The sequence below is a fragment of the Lycorma delicatula genome, chromosome 2 (assembly GCF_047948215.1).
Source record: "Lycorma delicatula isolate Av1 chromosome 2, ASM4794821v1, whole genome shotgun sequence".
NCBI lineage: Eukaryota > Metazoa > Arthropoda > Insecta > Hemiptera > Fulgoridae > Lycorma > Lycorma delicatula.
Window position 1 is genome coordinate 181333651 of NC_134456.1, and position 19996 is coordinate 181353646.

The 19996-nt window shown below is 32.0% G+C and overlaps 1 protein-coding gene across 1 annotated transcript in view; it reads right to left on the minus strand.

The window, feature by feature from the left end:
* Window positions 1-19996, minus strand: part of LOC142319481 (beta-hexosaminidase subunit alpha-like) — a 49571-nt gene that overhangs the window by 2058 nt on the left and 27517 nt on the right. The window contains exons 4-7 of the mRNA XM_075356807.1: window positions 18974-19179; window positions 15948-16063; window positions 11284-11479; window positions 1414-1633 (exon numbers count right to left, since the gene is read on the minus strand). Of these exons, the coding sequence (XP_075212922.1) occupies window positions 1414-1633; window positions 11284-11479; window positions 15948-16063; window positions 18974-19179 (738 nt within the window). The remainder of the gene's footprint in view (window positions 1-1413; window positions 1634-11283; window positions 11480-15947; window positions 16064-18973; window positions 19180-19996) is intronic.

Consider the following 19996-nt stretch of genomic DNA (forward strand, 5'->3'; position numbering starts at 1 on the left):
GTACCTGAAATTTCGGCAACAGATTCCATTCTCGTAATCTGGAGCCAGGAAGTTCTTCAGCCTTCTTGACCAGGTATTCAGCCTTCTCGTGTGATTGGCCCAAGCTAGGACTAATGAAAAATGTTGTTAAATCAATGAAGGATAGTCCTGGATTTTTTTACATTAGACAGAAATTTCCAAATGTAAGTGAAGGAAAAATTAAAGTAGGAATATTTGTTGGTCCTCAGATAAGGAAGTTGGTCAAAGATGACATATTTAACACAGTGTTAAATAATGTAGAAAGTGCAGCTTGGACTTCATTTAAAGACGTTTGTAAAACTTTTCTCAGCAAACAAAAATGCGACAATTACCACAATATTTTTGCTACGGAATGTAATATGTCTTTAAAAATAAAACTTTATATTTTAGGAATGGATTGAGATAGTTTAATGAAATTCATTGTATGTTTACTCAACAAAATCTTCTGCAAAATAAATAGTTTGGAAATTTTATCACCAAAAATTTTCAACTGGCAGCCATTTCAATTTTTTATCGTTAACAGGTTTGTAATTACTAGTTTCATGGGAATTGTGTTTTATTTAGTAAAATTTTAAGCATTTAATTGTGAACAAAATGATACATTATTTGTTAAAATCAATCAACAAATAGCCAAGATAATGTTATATCTTTCAAACATTCTCAGAGGAAGATGTCTTTGATGAAAGGCCAGGTTATAGGTCTTCCTATTCTAATCCAGCAGCCTCCTAATGCACCAAGACATGTAAGACTGGATTGCTGCACGAGGTCTGAGACCATCATGTTGAATTTTATTTTACTTATTAATGATAATAATAATAATAATATTTTTTTAATTGTTATTAATTTTATTTTTTTATCTTTATTATTCATCATTTTTATATCAATTACTGAAACAACTTAAAACAGACACAAAATTTTCACACTATATTTTTCTGTAAATGTACTGTAGTTCTGCTTTTACAACTTCTGCTATATCTCAACTGTTTGTTTACCACCTTTAACAAATAATATGTCATTTTAGTTAACAATAAATTTTACTTAGAAAACATAACCAATATTAAAAAAGCTATTAATGATTAAAAAAAAATATAATATGCCATTATTTATACTTTTTCAATGGTAAAATTTTCAAATCTATTTTGTAAATGTTGTTGGGAAAAGAACACTGAATTTCATTCAGCAATCTCAAATCTCATTTTAACATGTAATTTTTATTGAAAAAATTTTAAATGGTGGACAGACAGAAAATTAATGAAGATATGGCATTTATCAATAAACCGTTTTGCTTATTTTAATGTCCCAAACCACCCTCAAGTATGAGTAACTCCTCTCAAGCTACTGCATATCTGATAAACTGAAAATAAAATGATATGGTTTTAGTGCTTTTATTATTACCTCATACACCTCCGTTTCATAGTCACCAGTCCAAATGTGTACAATTGTTTCTGGAGATATTTTGACTTTATTATCAAAAACTTCCTGCCATACAATTGTTTTAGTGTGCAATTCATTTTGTACAATTTCAAGTAATTTTTTTATATAATAGCTTTCTAAATCTTCATAAGTTGTTATGTTGTTTTTTACCATAAATTGTGTAATATTTGGATTACTCTTCCTAAAAAAAACAGAAATTCTTCATGAATTTTAAACTTAACAGATTCTACCATTAGCATTATTAACATTTTTGTATGAACAAGGATTTCTATATAATTATTATTTACAGGTTACATTGAATGACTGCTAATTAGTGGAGAAAAGTAACTTAAATTAGTGATAGGTAAACTAAAATAACTTTATGTAGAGAATAATTCTGTTGGACGATTCCAAAGAAATGATTGGTATAATTATGTTTTAAAGATGAGTAATAAAAATAATTGATAATATATCTGAAGATTATTTATGCAAAGCCTTCATGAATTAAAAAATTGTATATTCCCAGAGCCATCATTACACTTGCTTTTTCTTAATAGTGAAGATTAAGATTGAAAAGTACAATTTAAGCAAACATACAAAACTAGAAATAAAGATTTATTTCTCCACCAATTCAGAAACTTACTCTTATCAGAAATGTTATAATAAACTGAGGAGGTACATTTGTATGTTTATATTTACATCGCTTGAGAGGACCAAACAGGTGATAGTTGCAGGGTACTAGGTCATGGCTGTAAGGTAGATGAGACCACACTTACCACTCGAATTTTTACAGTTACTCCTTTGTCATATGAGCTTAATGAAGAGTACTGTTGTCGTAAAGAAAAATCTCAATCTTCTGGGTCTTCGATCTTTAATGACATTATGCAATTTTTTTAGTCTCACAGTAAGATTTGGCATTGATTGTTGTTTCTCAGGGCATAAATTCACTGTAAACAACTCCCTCACAATTGAAAAAGACGTCAGCATAACTGTTCCAACTGTGGGGATTTTTTCACTTTTTTTGGCTGCGGTGAATTTTTGTGTCTCCATTCATGTGATGCTCGTTTAGTCTCAGGAGTGTAGTGAAGCACCCAGCTCTCATCCCCTGTGATGATTTGTTTCAAAAACTGTGGCCAGTCCTGGAATAACGTGAAGAAAAGAAAGAGGAGATGCAAAACATTGATGTTTGTGGTTATCTGTCAACAGATGTGGCACACATCTTACGGTAACCAAGCTGATCATGAATAATTGCAAACGCACAACCATAACTGATGTTAAGTTCACTTGTAATCTCTAATTTTAATTTGCCGGTTACTCAAGATCATTTCACTCACGCGTTCCACATTACCCATAATTTTTACACAGTTGAAGGACGCCCAACACACAGTTCATCACTCACATTTCTGAACATTTGACACCATTTTGTAATCAAGGGGCATGACATTGCATTCTCACCATATACGTCAACAATTGGCGATGAATTTCACAACAATTGTAATTGTTTGCTCACAAAAATTGGACTACTGAACAGACTTCTATGCTGAATGAAACCTCTAGAGGACACGCCATATTGACAACACTACACATGACTGAATGTCGTACAGAATTGTTGCTGGGGCAACGTGAAGAAGATAACACAACTAGTGCCGCCACCACAAGATATTAATATATCCTTTCAGTTAAAGAACACGACAAGGGTGTAACTCTTGCCACTACCTCTCGTACAAATGGCTAAAAAAAATAAAGGAAAGAAATCATCACCTATTCCTAAAAAAAAATCAACAACTTCTTACCAAAACAATACAGAAAGGCTATTTTCATGTAAAATAACATTTACTACCACAGTACACGTGCTGAACAGTTGTGGTATGAAAAGGATGAGTCAATTATAAAAACCTCTATTAATAGTAGTTATACTATAAAAGTTTGACAACTATTGATTACATATTCAACAGTGCATTTCAATTGATTAGCAGCACTGCTACTATAAAATTAGCTCTTATAAAAACATAAACACACTTTCTTACTGTAACACTGAATTGCATTCTTTCCAGTTGTTACAGCTTGACTATGCTAGACCTTCAGCTTTCATGAGAAAGCTTCATTATGGGACTGCTACCATTTTTAATAAACAAACTATTTGTTTTTTTAATAAAAGATTAAAACTGATTTCTGGAAACTCATTTAACATGTAATATTAATATGTACTTTTTTTTGTTAAAGAAATGGAGGAGCCCCATTTACAGATGCCAAGGCAGTGTCGGGCTTGCTAACAGGTTCCACAAGATGTTATTAAGTGCGTATGTGTTCCTGCGCACTACCGACTAAACCTCCACCCCTGACTAACCACCCTCCCTCACTTATTTAGAATTACTTCAGGAAGGAGGAAACGCCCAGACACACAATCCGGTCATCACAGGGAACACCCAAACAAATACGCATTCACCACAAAAGAAACAACTCAAAAGTGACACACAGACAACAAATTAAGCCTAAAAGATCACACAACCACGCACAAAAACACCAAACATGCAACCAGATCAAGGAATGACCAAAACACACACACATCACATAAAACACAATAAAGCTACAAGAAACACCCAACAGTACTATCAAAACTCGGTACTTACCAAACGGAGACTATTTTTATTTGATGTAACAGTGAGAGAGGACATCAGGCACCATGAACGGGGTGCCCATGGCTTCATTGCATGAAGGCGACCAGATACTCAGGAGACACCCAAGGTGCTCAGCCTCGAGCCTGTTCAACCCAGCACCCTTGGACATCTCCTACCCTTACAAGACTCCTCTCGTACAAGAATGCATGTTCATAGGTCTGAACATATGGTCACGACCCAGCGTGTCATAACATTTCCAAGTGATCCTACGTGAAACACGGGCACCAGAAATATACTTGCTCTGGGGGTATCTTCTTCCTCGCACTCTAGGCAAATGTTCGAGTGGTCCAAGTTAAACCTATAGAGATATGATCTATAGCCACCAGGAACTGTGTAACACTGTACCCCAGCGATTGAGTCATGGACACTCTCACACCATCCCTTCAAACCACCAATGCGAGGCAATATGTCCACCGACCCCTCACGCTTTGCTCCCATCTGTCTTGCCACAATTCCATGAGCTCACCTGTTATTGTCTCAATTGCCAATCTCCTGTCTACAGGCTGCAAATCCCTCTACTCACTTACTCTCTTTTGTTGCAATAATACCAAGTCTTATCGGCATACATCTGGCCAGCACTTCCGCTGCCGCTAACGATACTGTTCTATACGCTAATATAGTTCGTAAACAGCACCTCTTGTGGAGTCGGCACAAGAAGTGCCGTTGTTGATCTAAATGCGGAGTTTCCCTCTGCATTTACGGTATCTAGCTCCTCCCAAACACAACTCGGCTCCATACAGAAGAGAGAAATAAGCAACTCCAACCAGTAACTTCCTTCTCTATCACTGAGGTCCACCTCTATTTGGCAGAAGGCTCGCAGTCAGCCGCAGCACCTTATCAGCCTTATCACTTGCCTCAGTAACATGAACTCCAAAACAGAGTCTGGGGTCTATTCAGATTTCAAGATACTTTATAGCAGGTCTCATAGCAATCTTCTTATGCTCTAGCATAATTGTCAAAGTAGGCCTTCTTTTAGCAGCAGTATTTACCACCGCCTCAGTTTTCTCCGGTGCTAACTCTAGCCTGGTATCCTCCATCCATGCCTTAATCGCCAAATAAGAGTCATGTATCTTAGTGACAGCCTCCTTCTGTGTGAGGACATTAATCACCATTGTCAGCTCATCAGCATATCCATAAAGTGTAACTGCTGGGGGAAGGGCAACCCAAAACACACCATTGTATGCCAGGTTCCAGAGGGTCGGTCCAAGGACCAATCCCTCTGGCACTCCCCTATCAAGACCACGTTCGATCAGTCCATTCTGGATCTGGCATACCATCTTACATCCTGTAAGGTACGTCCGGACTATCCTACACATATACTGCAGGACACCATGAGTCTCCAAAGAGTGCATAATGATTAATGTGAGGAATGCTATTAAATGCATTCCTCACAGCCAGCGTCACCAGAACACACATCCTACCACCACCAGTTTTAATAATCCTCTCTGCAGTCTTGCACACGGCATCCAGGGGCGGACCTTCCCCTGTGAAAGCGAAATTGGTCGACAGGGAGCCTGCCTGCCTCTTCCACCAGCCCTGAAATCCACTGCTGGATCATTCGCTCCAAAACCTTGGCTAACAAACTGAGCATGGCAAGCGGCCAGTATGAGGAGGGAAGTAGCAGGTCCCTCCCCGTCTTGGGTACCAGCACCAGCCGTTGCTTCTTCCATCCTGTTGGAAAAACACCTTTAGAAAGATATGTATTAAAAACTTCCAAAAATATATATATCCTTGTCTACCCAAGCCGCCACCTTAACAGTCACTGTATAATCTCTTCAGGGAGTATATCCTGCTCCAAGTCTCTTATATGGAGGGCAACAATTCTAGTTTTCATGAGGACTCTACTTTCTTTAATTGCTATGGAAATAGCCTGTCTGAAGGGTCTAGAGAGATCTTTTTCACCCTTCACTCTGATCTCCATTTTATCCCCAGCCTTCCTAATGATTAATATTTCAGTAGCTACAGTGACCACCACTTCCGACCTGACTGTCTTCAGCAGCTCCGCATATGTTGAGCCTGTCAATCATGATAGTCTCTGTCCTATGCATCTGCGGTGCCAGCTCATCATCACTCCAGGCAGGAGGGAGCCTACCCTCTAGTGCGATGAGGTGGTATCTGCGTCCAGTTCTACTCCCCTTGCACTCCAATATTTTGCGCACATAAATGGCCGTGTCTTGACCATACAGTTCCGTCTGCAGTGGTCCTATGTTACCACCACTGTTAACTCATACTTTCTCAAATGTGTCAACTAACACCGGGGCCAAGTCAGCACCATCATCAGAGTCCACGTACACCACGTGGAATCGGTTGGTCATCACGTCCACAATCGCCAATCATCCGAGCCTCAACTGTGGCTGATATAACACTCCCTGCCTTTATGCCGGGCCTATTCAGGAGCCAGGACACCTGCAAGTGCCTGGCAGCTAGTGTCTGCAGCACCTTATTCTTCTTGATGGCATGCGTATCAACAACTGCCATTGTATTAATGGTCCCCACACTTCTGTCTGGTATTCCAACTTGTGTACTATGGAATATCTTCTTCAGCCAATTCTTTTGTATCAGTTTCACTACCTGAGAAGTGGGCACCTCATTGTCCAAGGCAAACGCAATCTGGCAACCAGTAGCAACTACCATCTGAGTGGCGGTCTCAGACGTCTGCCTCTTACAAGCACAAAGAGCAGCGCTCTTAGCCAAATTCCTCAGCTAAAAAATTTCACCACAATGCTAAGATCTGCCTCAACATCTCTTTTCGTCCTCTTGATGTTCTTATTTCTCCTAAGCTCTTTGGCCAGCCATTCAAACCTACTTCCAGTGGAACCTTCTATTCCTCCATAGAGAATTGCCTACATTTCAGCCTTTTTCACCCCTCCTGGTATCCAAAGAGAGTCTAGAGGGAAGACCCTCGACCAAAGCTTCTAGGGTAGCTGCACCAGTGGTGGCCTGCATGGCCCTTGTCCTCCTGCTGTGATGTTGACGGCTCCATGTTTCCAACTCTTTCTCTGCAGTTTTCTCCGTTATTGTGGTCTAGACGGGGATAATTTCACTGGATCTATGATGTACACCTCATCCCGCGTCCAACGATACCCCACAAGCTAACTTTACGGTGGATGGTGGTCAGGAAAATGTATCTCCCCAAATCTGACCCCGGATTTGGGGGGTTAAAAAGATGGGGAAGGTTCGGATCGGTAAAGATCCGGAAGGGGAAGGATAAGTAAGGAACGGTGTAGGAAATACAGAGGAAGGATGTTTCCCCATATAAACTAACATAGTACTTATAATAATAAATATTCACTCACCGGTAGAATAATGAGAATATTGTAAGTACTTTTTACGACCTAGAATATGATGTAACGATCTTGTACAATTTTGCCTAATCACTTAGAAAAATCTTAACTACATTTATAGGTTATGAATGCCTACATTACAATGGCTCTTATGGAGAGAAATACGCACTAGAAAAAACGAAATTACAGTGAATCCGTAGTCCAAAACTAATAAAACTTTATAGGGATGTACACCAACTTTCCGCCAATAATTTCCTGATACTCCAAACCAAAAACACGAATGCAGGGCGAAAAATTACGTCTACTCACTATGAAATCCTCAACTCTACCTTATTAATACGTACCTAAATGATTGTAATTAATCTCGTGATAAAGGTTTCCCGTTATCCTTTCAGGCAAATGCTGGATTGTTTATTTTATTTATTCAGGGATAGCACACCTGTGAAATCCTGGCATGCTGTATATAATTAAATGCTGAATTAAAATATTGTTTTATGTAAACTATGGCTTAGTATGATATATAGATAAATTAATGAATTTAAGTAATACAGCCACTACAAATTCCATTTAGGTTTGCAATGAAACTAACATAAAGACCTTAATCATATACTGCTTGATTTTAGTCTGCAGTTTAATAAAAATACATTTTTATTTTTAATTAAACTAAAAGTTTTAAAATGTTAAATAATTAAAAATTAATCTCCAGTTATGGAATACTCCTTTTAATGGCCAGACTGGATGTGTATTTATTATTATATCAACTTTTCATGAAAGTAAAGATACAGAAATGATCTGCATGCAGTTGTATAAATATTTTCGGTGCAGGTCATTTACTCATCTTAACAGCTACATAAAATTGTAACTAGTGGATTATGATCAATTGTGACTAGCATACAAGGTGATTTTTCATGAAAAAAGTATTCTTTAAAAACGTTTTGAACCAAAAACTGCTACCACAGAATGTTTTTACGTCTTTGATATTTCAACATGGAAGAGTTCTAAAATAAGTTGGCGACTAATAAAACTGCGTGTGGACAATGAAGGAGCAATAGATGTAATTTAAAGTTAGTTTTATGAAATAAAATCTTTAATAAAGTAATAAAAACAATTCAAGTTTATTTATGCAGAAAGGAACATTGTGGCCATGATATCAAAACGAATAAAAAATGACAGCGTTACCATAATTTTCCTTCTGGCCATCATTTTGTGTTGTAAAAGAAAAATTTACATCACAAGATGAGATTAAGGAATTTAATATTTGGTACACATGTTTACACCAGCTTTCCGTAATATGTAAAAAAAATTACACTGTTAGCATTGTCACAGATATCAAAATGGTGGCCACAGCAATCTTTTTTATGTTTAACATTTTAGCACTCATTAGTTTTATCAAAATATATTTTATTAACTAATATGTAGCCTTTCACTATACACAAAATGACACTTTATTTTTTTTTAAAGTTGACAAAAACCCAGTTACTGCAGAAAAAATGACAATTTTCAGCTGATTACCTGTAAAATGGTGGATTTTGCAGGTCATCATTTTGTAATGTTAAAAGTATTTCATGGTTAGTTTATATATATAATAAGTTTAATTGGCCATTATTCAACATTAAAAATACAAAAAAAATTCAGTTTTATTAAAATTAATTTGTTTATTAGCGATGGAGTTGAAATCCTACTGAAAATTATGTCATTATTTTTTCCAGTAACTCGGGTTTTTGTAGATTGATTTTCAGAAATAAGGAGCGTTTTTACATTGGAAGACTTATCATTTAGCTAATAAAATATGTCTTGATAAAACTACTGAGATGTAATATGTTGATATATCAAAAACCTGATGTGACGACCATTTTGAAATTTGTAAATATGTTTAACCGTATTTATTTTTTTTTATTAGGAAACTTTGTGTAAACGTGTGTATCAGATATAATATTTCTTGTTTCCTACCTTGAGATATAAATTTTTCTTTAAAAACACAAATTGGTGGACTGAATGAAAATGATGTGGAAATTGCCACTTTATCATAGAACATTTTTTGTTCACTTTAATAAGTAGATTTTGAAAATAGATGGTCAGAAATCCTTTTTTTGCACTCTATATATTGGATATATATGGATGAAAAAAAGTGCCTTAAATATCAGGTGAAAAGGGATTAGTCAGTGTTTGTTATTTAGCATTAGTTGAACTAATTTCTTTATTCATTTTCTTTTATTTTTTTTTTTTAATGAAAAGTAGCAAAGTGTAACAGTTAGAAGATACTGATACAACACTAGTTACATGGCCTTGGTACAAGAACATGCATTTGCAATTGATGTACATATACCTTATGTGACAGTTTTGTACAATCTATTCTAATACACTCATTGTAAAACTATGCATTTAATACATTTCTGAAATTAATTAATCAGTATACAAAATTTAATTTAAATCATTATCTTATTAGAAGTATTCAGGTTAGCCAAAACTCACTCCCTATGAAAAAAATTTACAATTTTTCTATATTAAAATATTATAATTTTTTTTTTCTTTCAGATTAAACTTAAATAAAAGTAAAATTAATTTTGTAAAAATATACACTCCAAAAAAGAATAAATAGTCACATTTTACTTGGAAAGTCAGAGGAGTGTTTCTGAAACATAGTTAAGATTTTGAAAGTTTTGCAAAACTAGAAAATCACATTCTGGTGCAGTCATACGCACAATGGTTTTGCAATTTCAACAGACTGGATCAGTGGGAGATGTCAGAAGATCAGGAATACCAAGATCTTCCAGAAATAAAGAAAATATTGAGTCTGTAAGGAACATTGGAGGATACCACAATGTTAACATGAAAACATTCCACTCAGTCGGACATTAATTGAACTTCATTGTACATAATACTGCACAAGGATTTAAACATTTTTTCTTACAAAATCCAGTTAGCACATAAAATGGACTCAAACAGGTACGCATTATGTCTGGAATACTGCCAGCAATTTATCAACACTGACAATACCTTTATGCCTAATATGTGAGTGACTGACAAAGCCCTTTTCCACATTTTAGTGGCTGTCAACAAAGTACTTGTTTTTGGGGTACTACCAATCCCCAAGTTACACTTGTACATCCTTTACAGTTACAAAAAGTTACAGTGTGTAACTCTTTTTCAACAATCATTTATTTTTGAGAAAATGGTATTTTGATAACAGTGAATAGCAATAGTTATCAACAAATGCTTGAGGAATTTTTTATTCTGGGCCTTGGAGATGACATCAAAGAGGCCTGGTTCCAATAAGATGGAGTCACGGCTCACACCAGCAGAGCAACAATGGAGCTCCTTAGGTCAAAATTTGGAAAACTTTAGATTTTTGTTAGCTTCTAAGGTCACTGGATTTGACTGATCCTGATTTTTTCTTTGGAGATGTTTGAAGATAAGGTTTATGCAAATAAGCTACAAAATTTAGAAGAGCTAAAAACCATTTGCGCCAAAATAGCGGCAATACCAGAAGAAACAATGGCTTTAACTATGTAAAATGTGTTAAAAAGAGCCTAGATTTGTGAACACTTAAGAGGTCAGCATTTAAAAGATATTATTTTCAAAGGCTAATTCAGTAAATCGTGTTATGATTGAAATTTAATTTAAAGATAAAAAAAGTAGTTTTGAGTCTATTTATGTTTTATTAAAAAAAAAAGTTGAGAAGTTACTTTTGACCCACTCTACATTTGTTCATGTCTACAACCATTTCCTAAAGTATATCTTTATAGAACATATTTGATAAATATGTAACAGCATTTAGTAAACAGTACATTAACAATATTATAAATATATAACAGTATTAATATATATCAGTTATTAAAATCTTTAATAAGCAACAAAATTTACATGAACAATGTGTCAAAATATCTTACCAACATTTAAAGTCTACTTCATCACCTCCAAGATGTAGATAATTGTCGTGAAATACATTTGCTATTTCACTAAAAAGTTGTTTTAAGAAATTGTAATTATCGTCATTGGTGGGATCTATTGGTCCATAATCATCATCAATTGCTACACATTTTGTTAATAAACCAGGTACTCCTGGTCCCCATGATAATGTATGACCTATTGAATATAAAAAAAATTATTTAAAAAAATTATCTAGTATCTATTTATTTATTTTGAAATTAACAAAAACTTCAAGTTCACATTTGAAAGTGAGAAGTTAACTAACACTGACAAACATAATCTTTGTTTCGTAGCATGCGATACATGATTATAATCTGTTTTTTCATTGCTGAAAACGAATATGAACTCAGAATATTTCTATCACCTACCATTTTATAAAAACATTTAAATTTTAATTAAAGGATTTTTTTTCATTTTTCAACAAATAGTTAGCATTTTAAGCCCCTATATTGTACTTTCTTAGCACATTTTTTATTGTTTAACTTTGTTAACATAATTTGTAAGCTATAATAATAAATATGTACCTCACAGTGAAATTATTCCAGTTCCTGATCCATCTGTGATTGTATGTTTCAAAAACAGTGATGAAGAATCAGGCAGTACTGAAGAAGACAACAATGATTTTGATTTTGAACTATCTTCCAATAAGCCACATCTTATATTATAAGATGAATTAAATGACTTGGTTAGGAATTTAAATTTATCAAAAAATCAAGCTGAACTGTTAGGATCAAGACTACAAGGTTGGAATTTACTTCAAAAAAATACAAAAATTTTGGACTTTTGAAGCCGACAAAAAGAACTTTCTCAGTACTTTATTAGTGAAAATAATTTGGTTTATTGCATAAATATTGATGAGCTTATGTTGCACTTAGGACAAGCTCTTAAACCTGAAGACTGGCACCTTTTCATAGATTCATCCAAGTATAGTTTAAAAGTGGTTCTACTACACAACTATAACAAATATCCTTCGATACCAATCGCTTAAGGTATTAATTTGAAAGAGACATATGATATGATGAAAGACGTTCTTGAAAAAAATAAATTATAAAAACATAGCTATTTTCATAGGCATGCAGTTAGGCTATACTAAGTACATGTTGTTCTTTGCGAATGGGACAGCCGAGTTAGGGATAAATATTATGTTTCCGAAAAGTGGAAGAAATGAGACAACGCAACTCCAAATGGGAAAAATATTATTCATGAGCCCTTAGTTGAACCCCAAAAAAAAATATTTTTACCCCCTCTCACCAATCAAACTAGGATTAATGAAAAATTTTGTAAAAGCAATGAAGAAGGATAGTCCCGGATTTTTGTGTATCAGACAGAAATTTCCAAATGTAAGTGAAGGAAAAATTAAAGAAGAAACATTTGTTGGTCCTCAAATAAGAGAGCTGGTCAAAGATGATGTATGAGTATTTAATTTGATGTTAAATAATGTAGAAAGTGCAGCTTGGGCTTCATTTAAAGACGTTTGCTAAAGTTTTCTTGGCAAACAAAAATCCGACAATTACCACGATACTGTTAATCAACTTCTTACTTCATACACAGCTATGGGATGTAATGTGTCTGTGAAAGTACATTTCCTCCATTGCCATCTGGATTTTTTCCCAGAAAACCTTGGAGATGTAAGTGATGAACACGGTGAACATTTCCACAAAGAAATTTCGGTGATGGAAAGCTGCTATAAAAGGAAATTGAATACTAACAGGCTAGCCGATTATGTTGGACATTAATTTGGGATGTGCCTGAGACTATTTATAATAGAAAATCATCAGTGAAATCATTCTAACACAGTTATGGCCATGCAAAATTATAAATTTTACAGATTTTAACTATATTTTCCCTTAATTTTTTTTTGAAGTGTAATTTATTTAAAACTATGGGTGAAAGAAAAAATTGTATTTACAAATCTGTAGTATATGCAAAAAATCAATTCAAGAAATGGTATAGCACTTAGAGAAATATTTTTTTTTTTTTTTAATATCAGTGTAATTTTTAAGTGCAATTATAATCTTTTTTTACGTTCAACAACTGTTAATTTATTTAATGTAATAATCTGACTGTTTAGTAAATGTTTTATTATTTTAATTAATTGATCCAAGTAAATACATATTTTAGAATAAATATTAGAATTTAATTGAAATAAGTAAATAGAATACATTCAGAATATTTTAGAAATAAGTATTTATAATAAAGTAATATTTAGAACATATGAATTATTGATATTATTTATCTGAAATATCAATAATTCATTCATTATCTTTCAAAATAATTCATTCATTTATAATCTCAGTAATCTTATACAATCTATTATAAAGAAGGTTTTGTTGAGTGGCTTTTATTCTGGAAAATAGGCTGGAAAAGTAATTTTGACTTAGGGAGAAAATTCAGAGCAACTGAAGCAGTAAATAAGAACACTACCTACCTTTTTCTCAATAAAAATCACTGGCATCTGTAAGTTTTACATTTTTCTTTTATTTTTGAGGGGTATGATTGGGTTAAAAGAATCTCACATTTTTTGTTAAAAGATATTATTTTGGTATATTTTCATATATCAGTATGAGAAAAAATAATATAAATAACTGATCAATCAAGAAAGGTTAGACCAGCTTAAATAAAAACAATGAAAATTCTCAGTTCTACTTGTATGATTTACAACAATCTTTTTTTTTATATCTAATCAGGCCTTACTTTTCATCAAATGGATTGATTTCAGTTAATATTTTTTATACTGTAGAGAAAGTCTCTCTGGTGGCCCATTGTTAGTTTTTTCATATCATTTAGCTGATTAATGTAAGAAAAATGTATTCAAGTTCCTGGAGCAGTAAGGTTTTATTATGCAATTTGATTTCTAGGGCATTTATTATATTGGCTATATACAATGTTATCAATATATAAACAGTAATATATGTTTTTTTTTTTACTTATGTTATTTACAATGCTGTTATCATTTTATATGTAATCTACTGTTTATTTAAAAATAACTTTTTTGGAATAGATTACTTTGTTACTGTCTCTATTTGTTAAATAAAAATAAAGTAATTCGATAATGTATTGAAATTACGTATGTGTATATAATCTTTGCAGGATTTTCGATGAAATGTGAACAGAAACTTTTCCTGTATTAAATTGTTAGAAAAAAGTATATAATTTTTTTTTAATAAAAGTATGCTGCTATTGCATACAATATGTTTGATGGATATTAAATTAAACTTGAAGCAAAAATTATTGTTCCTGTTTTATCTGATTAATTATTTTTTTATTAGGTCACTAAAAACGATTGAAAATATATTTATTTTATTACATTTTTAATAAAAATTTGTTTCTGCTGTTTATTATTTTCATAAAAATTACCAGTTAGAGACAAGGGTAACTGTTTAAGTAATAACGCTTTTATATACAGAAAGATTTTTGTAACAAAGCTTATACTCACAGCAACTATATTGTACTATATATAGCTTATCAGCTTTATTTCTGTTTACTCACTTTTGAGACAAGAAAGAAAAACCTATCTAACTTTATTGAGGGTTGAGATACGAGTCCTTGTAAACCAGGGTGTTGTCCAGGATTTGGAAGGTTAGAATATTATCACATTTCTAAAATTTATTTTTACAGTTTTATCCTGCATAATTCATCATATTACCATGACAACTAATCCAAGATGTCCTGATTTCTTGCTTTTTATTTTAAGTAAATTTTAGAGCTTTATTTAGGTATAAGAAGAGTTAAATAAAATTTGTGTACCAACTTTATAATTTGGTAACTTTATAATGAATGATAATTTTTCATCAACCTAATTTACAGTATTTATTCTTCCACTTTATCAGTTTGAAAAGTTATTTGTTTTGATTTTTTTAATAATATGAAAACAGATATAATTTTATCATTAAGAGTAGGCATGAAAAGCTACCTCGCAAGAAATTAGTTTCATTATTGACTTCCATGATTCTTGGGAGACCAGGGACACACCCTGATGTGTGTGTGTGTGTGTGTGTGTGTGTGTGTGTGTGTGTGTGTGTGTGTGTGTGTGTGTGTGTGAAATGCCTTTACAGTCTCAGTTTCAATGATGGTGAAATCCTGACACTCGCCTCCCCATGTTAGAGAGGTAGCAACAGCTGTTTATAACATGTTTTTATATGCAGGCGGCAATTGAATGAAGGGTCTGAACACAAACTGTAAGAGCTTTCATGGAGAAAAGATTTTTACTTATATCATACATAAATTTAGAAATTAGAAAGCAATTATGGAAAAAAAAATTAAAGTGTTTGCTTAATTTTAATAAAACATGGACAACAGGAAAACCAGGAAAGAGAATACAGATTAGAATAAAGGCTGGAATATATAAAGTAGAAAACTAATAATGTATATAGTAAACATGCTGTGATTAAAAGATTAGCATGGAGCATAAAGGAATGTAATAGCAAAAACCAGTCAAATTACTAGTAACAAAAAATTAATAAAAAAAAAAAACAGTTGTTTTTGATTTATTAAAATTCTTTTTGTAAACCAAGGAAAATGGTGCACTTAATACAGTAAATATGTAATGTAATAAATACTTCAAACTTAGTTTACAATCCTTAGATTTAATTTCTATAATTATAAGTTACATGTAAATTTTTACCTGGTGTGTCAAATTCAGGAAGTACTCTGATTCCTCTTAAACTGGCATAGTTAATTATATCTAAAATGTTGGTGGTAGTATAGATTAATAGTCTTGGATCATATGCCCCCTTTTCACTGCAACAAAAGGCAATCACAAAAACATTATAAAGAAAAAATTTAATTCTAAATTTACACTGTTAAACAATCAATTCATCATCTGTAGATGATGAATGCTATTTTGAGTTAGTTGGGTGAAAGGAAAATCAAAGAATGTATTGAGACTAATTTTGTAATTTCATATGCATTTTTGTATAAGAGGGAAATTCTGCTTGTCAGTTGTACAATCAACTGAAAGAAACTACCCAGCATTCTTATAAAAAATAAAACTTTAGTAATGAACCTAATGTTATTAGTCAGAAGTTCATTTTTAAGAACAATGTTTGCTTTGTGTAGTTGTGAGACAAAGTCACTATTAATGTTTAAATTATAAAATCACTTTAATTATTTATTTTTTTAATTGTTTTTATTGACTGTTTACATAATTTGAAATATTCATTTAATTATTTTTACATTGGATTTTTTTATTGGGCATTACTGTTTTACACGATTGATATAATTTCACTTTTATTGTGAATTCACTGCTTTAAAATGATGAGCATTCTGCCATCTGACACATCTCAGTGCATAAAATAAATTAATATGTGTTAGATGGCAGAATGATCATTACCATTTACTTCTTCTAGTATGTAACCATAACTCTGGGAAGATACTTATTTCATAAATCAGTAATAGAATATTTCAAGATTAAGACGGATTTATGCATGGTCTTAAAGTAAATATAGTGTTTAACAGTAAAGATATTGTCTTGTTTATATTACTTAATTCTGTGCATTTGAATCCTGGCTTCAAGTTTATTATTAATCTTATGCACGTCTGAAAATTTACGTTACTTGCTGATTTAGTATAATATTCAATTTTTTTTTAAAATGGGAACAGCCTATGAAGGATCTTGAATCATGATACACTTTAAATGTCACTCAATAAAAATTTTAGAATATATGTCAATAAACATCTATTGAGTAGATGAATTAGTGTAATAACATACAGCAGACCATGTATGAATGCTGATAATGTTAAAATAAATCAATTATAATTATGTTTTAAATTCTGTTGGATTTTTATTGTTTATTATTAATAAATTATGACTAATCTCTTTAAAAAAAGATAAGATACACATAAAAAATATACAGTTTTTTATTATTATTTTTTATTATCTTACTTTTAAACAATAAAATTTAGATTTATGTAAGAATTTAAAGTAAATATTTATTATTTTGTTTGCATTTTAGTTTTATTATCTTAAATTTTTTTTTCTATTTGCATCATTTTAATAATTGAGTGTTCTTGTATAATAATTCTAACTATATTATAATAATCTCAAGAACTACTGAACTGATAAGAAAAAATATTCTGCTGTTTTTAAAGCTTAATCCTTCCCAAATCATAGCCATCCTCTCCTGAACATCCCAAATTCATCCCTTTTGATGAAAAATCCCCTTTGATTTTTCATGATTAATAATGTATAGATAAAAAATTAAGTCTGGTTATGTTAAAACTGTTTATCTCATGTGCACCAAATTTTGAAATTTGATTCTACAGGACCGGAGGTTTATCATCATATGACTGAAAAATGTTAAACTCTCATCACCCTCCATGGATATCTCCCGAGTGAATGTTTTATTTTAGTAAAAAATTGTAATTTTGTAATATTCAAATTTTTAATTTTTTAAAACATATTATTCCTTTGTTAGGAAAAATAAAAATATCTAAACATTATAACACACCTTAGAAGCAGAGTATTACAACTTCCTTCCCAAGCCCTTAATTAACAAAAACTGAAGTGTTCCAATATTAAAATTTTTCTTTTTCAGAATGTATTCTACCTTAAAAAAAAAATAATAATAATTAGCCCACTGGGCTGATCTATCAGTAAATTAGTCATATTGCAAATCACTTTTTTACAGCTGACTATTGAAGTTGAAAGATGAATACTAGACAATCAAATACGGATTTGAATACTGGCAGTGGATACTGATGTACTTTGGTGGATGGGGTTCATAACCCCTACCTCATTAACCCCCTAATTTAATTAAAATTGAAAATTTAAACTTAATGTTGTTTGTGAGGTTCAGTTTTTTTGCCTTCTGAATGAATATTCCATCAGCTTCCTAAATTACCAAAAATTGAGATGTGTTTTTCAGAAACTTTTCTTTTTCAGAATGTGTTCTACTTTCAAAAAGGCAGTACTTTTTTTAGGTTACCTTCAAAAACGTATCATACTGGAGAAGAAGGGGTTCATTCCTTCTCTTTGACCCAAAAAGGCTTGTGTCCCTTATTTCCCTTCAATTAACAGAAATTTAAATGTTGGAATATAGAAACTTCTTTTTAAAAAAACATATCTAATAAAAACAAATTTATATTGTATTTTCAGAAAAGGTGATAAACTTAAGAGGTTCGTCCTCCTTGCTTTCCAAAATCCTATAAAAAGCTTTCTTTAATTTAAAATTAAAAGCCTTTTAAACTGAAATTAATTTATAAAATGTTAAATAAAGTCCTATATAAGGTTTCTATAAGTTCTTTTCTGATTGTCACATTTCTTGTAGGCCAATAAAAACATTGCAATATTGAAATTTTGAATGATGGTTGCCTGCCCAGGTAAGCAACATCTCTCAATACCCAAGCAGGCATTTTCTGTAGTATACATTTTAACTGAGGATATTAACTGCTTCTATGAGAGATATCGTTAACTGTTTCAGATGACCATCTAGGTGAAACCAGTACTCATACTAGTTTTATTGTAAGAATCTTTATCTAGAATTGATTCCAGAACTAGTAATTTAAAAAGACCATACAAAGGTTGCCAACTGGTCACAATAAATATTTGCCATAAATAATAACAGACCTTTTGCTATCTGATGATTTTGGAGTATTTTTTTTTTTCGTTTGTGATATAATATCAAAAGAAGTTAATAATATAACAATTACCTTAAGTCTGGGAAAAGTTCACTCTGATAAGGAAAACTTTGGTCATCAACTATGTGCCAGTGCAGTACATTCAGCTTATTACATTCCATTCCATCTATTATAGCTTTAATTGTTAATACTGGCAAAAAATGTCTTGATGTATCAATTAATAAACCACGATGTTTAAATCTGGGTTCATCTTCAACAGAAACACTCTTTACTACTATCTGCAATTACATAAATACTGACATTAATTAAATCATTTATACTGTGATACAGAATTACTTCTAACAGAATTACTTTGTAACTTCTGACTGGAAAAAAGAACTTATTAGATCATAGCATTTTTTGCTAGAGTGAGAATAGCACATTACTTGTCAATAATTTTGCACTGACTTTTTTTTAATATACCCTACTACAAAACTGATTTTCCTTCTGAAATAAAAGAGGCATAACAAATATTGTGGAAAAAAGCACAATTGACACAATATTATAACATAAACAACAATGACAAAAAAGTGTTGTTTGTTTTTTGTGTTACAAATTATCTTTTCAGCTATGGAATAATGAATTATTCTTAGTTGGATTTTAAATAATATTAACAGTATGATGTGTTATCATGATACAAGAATGTCTCAGGTACCAAAATCAGCCACTTGAATTTATTGAAATACTTAATCTTTTCTTCAATTAATTCTGCATTAATCTCTTTGTTTTTAGAGTTGAACTTTATATAAAATTCAAATAATAAATAAAACATGATACGCATATTTTAATGATTACAATTACAGACATTTCATGCCTTAATTTAATTTAATTTATAAGCTATTATGACTATCGTAATCAGTTGAATAATATTAGAACACACTACTGATGTTGTATTATTATCTTTTTTGTTGTATTGATTTCAGACATGCATTTACATATGTTTTAACGAGGGAGATATACAAAAAATTGTAAGGAAAAACATTTCAGAACACCACATTTACATAGCCATTGAATCCAATATTAGCTCTCCGGAGGTATATGGTATAGTGGTATATG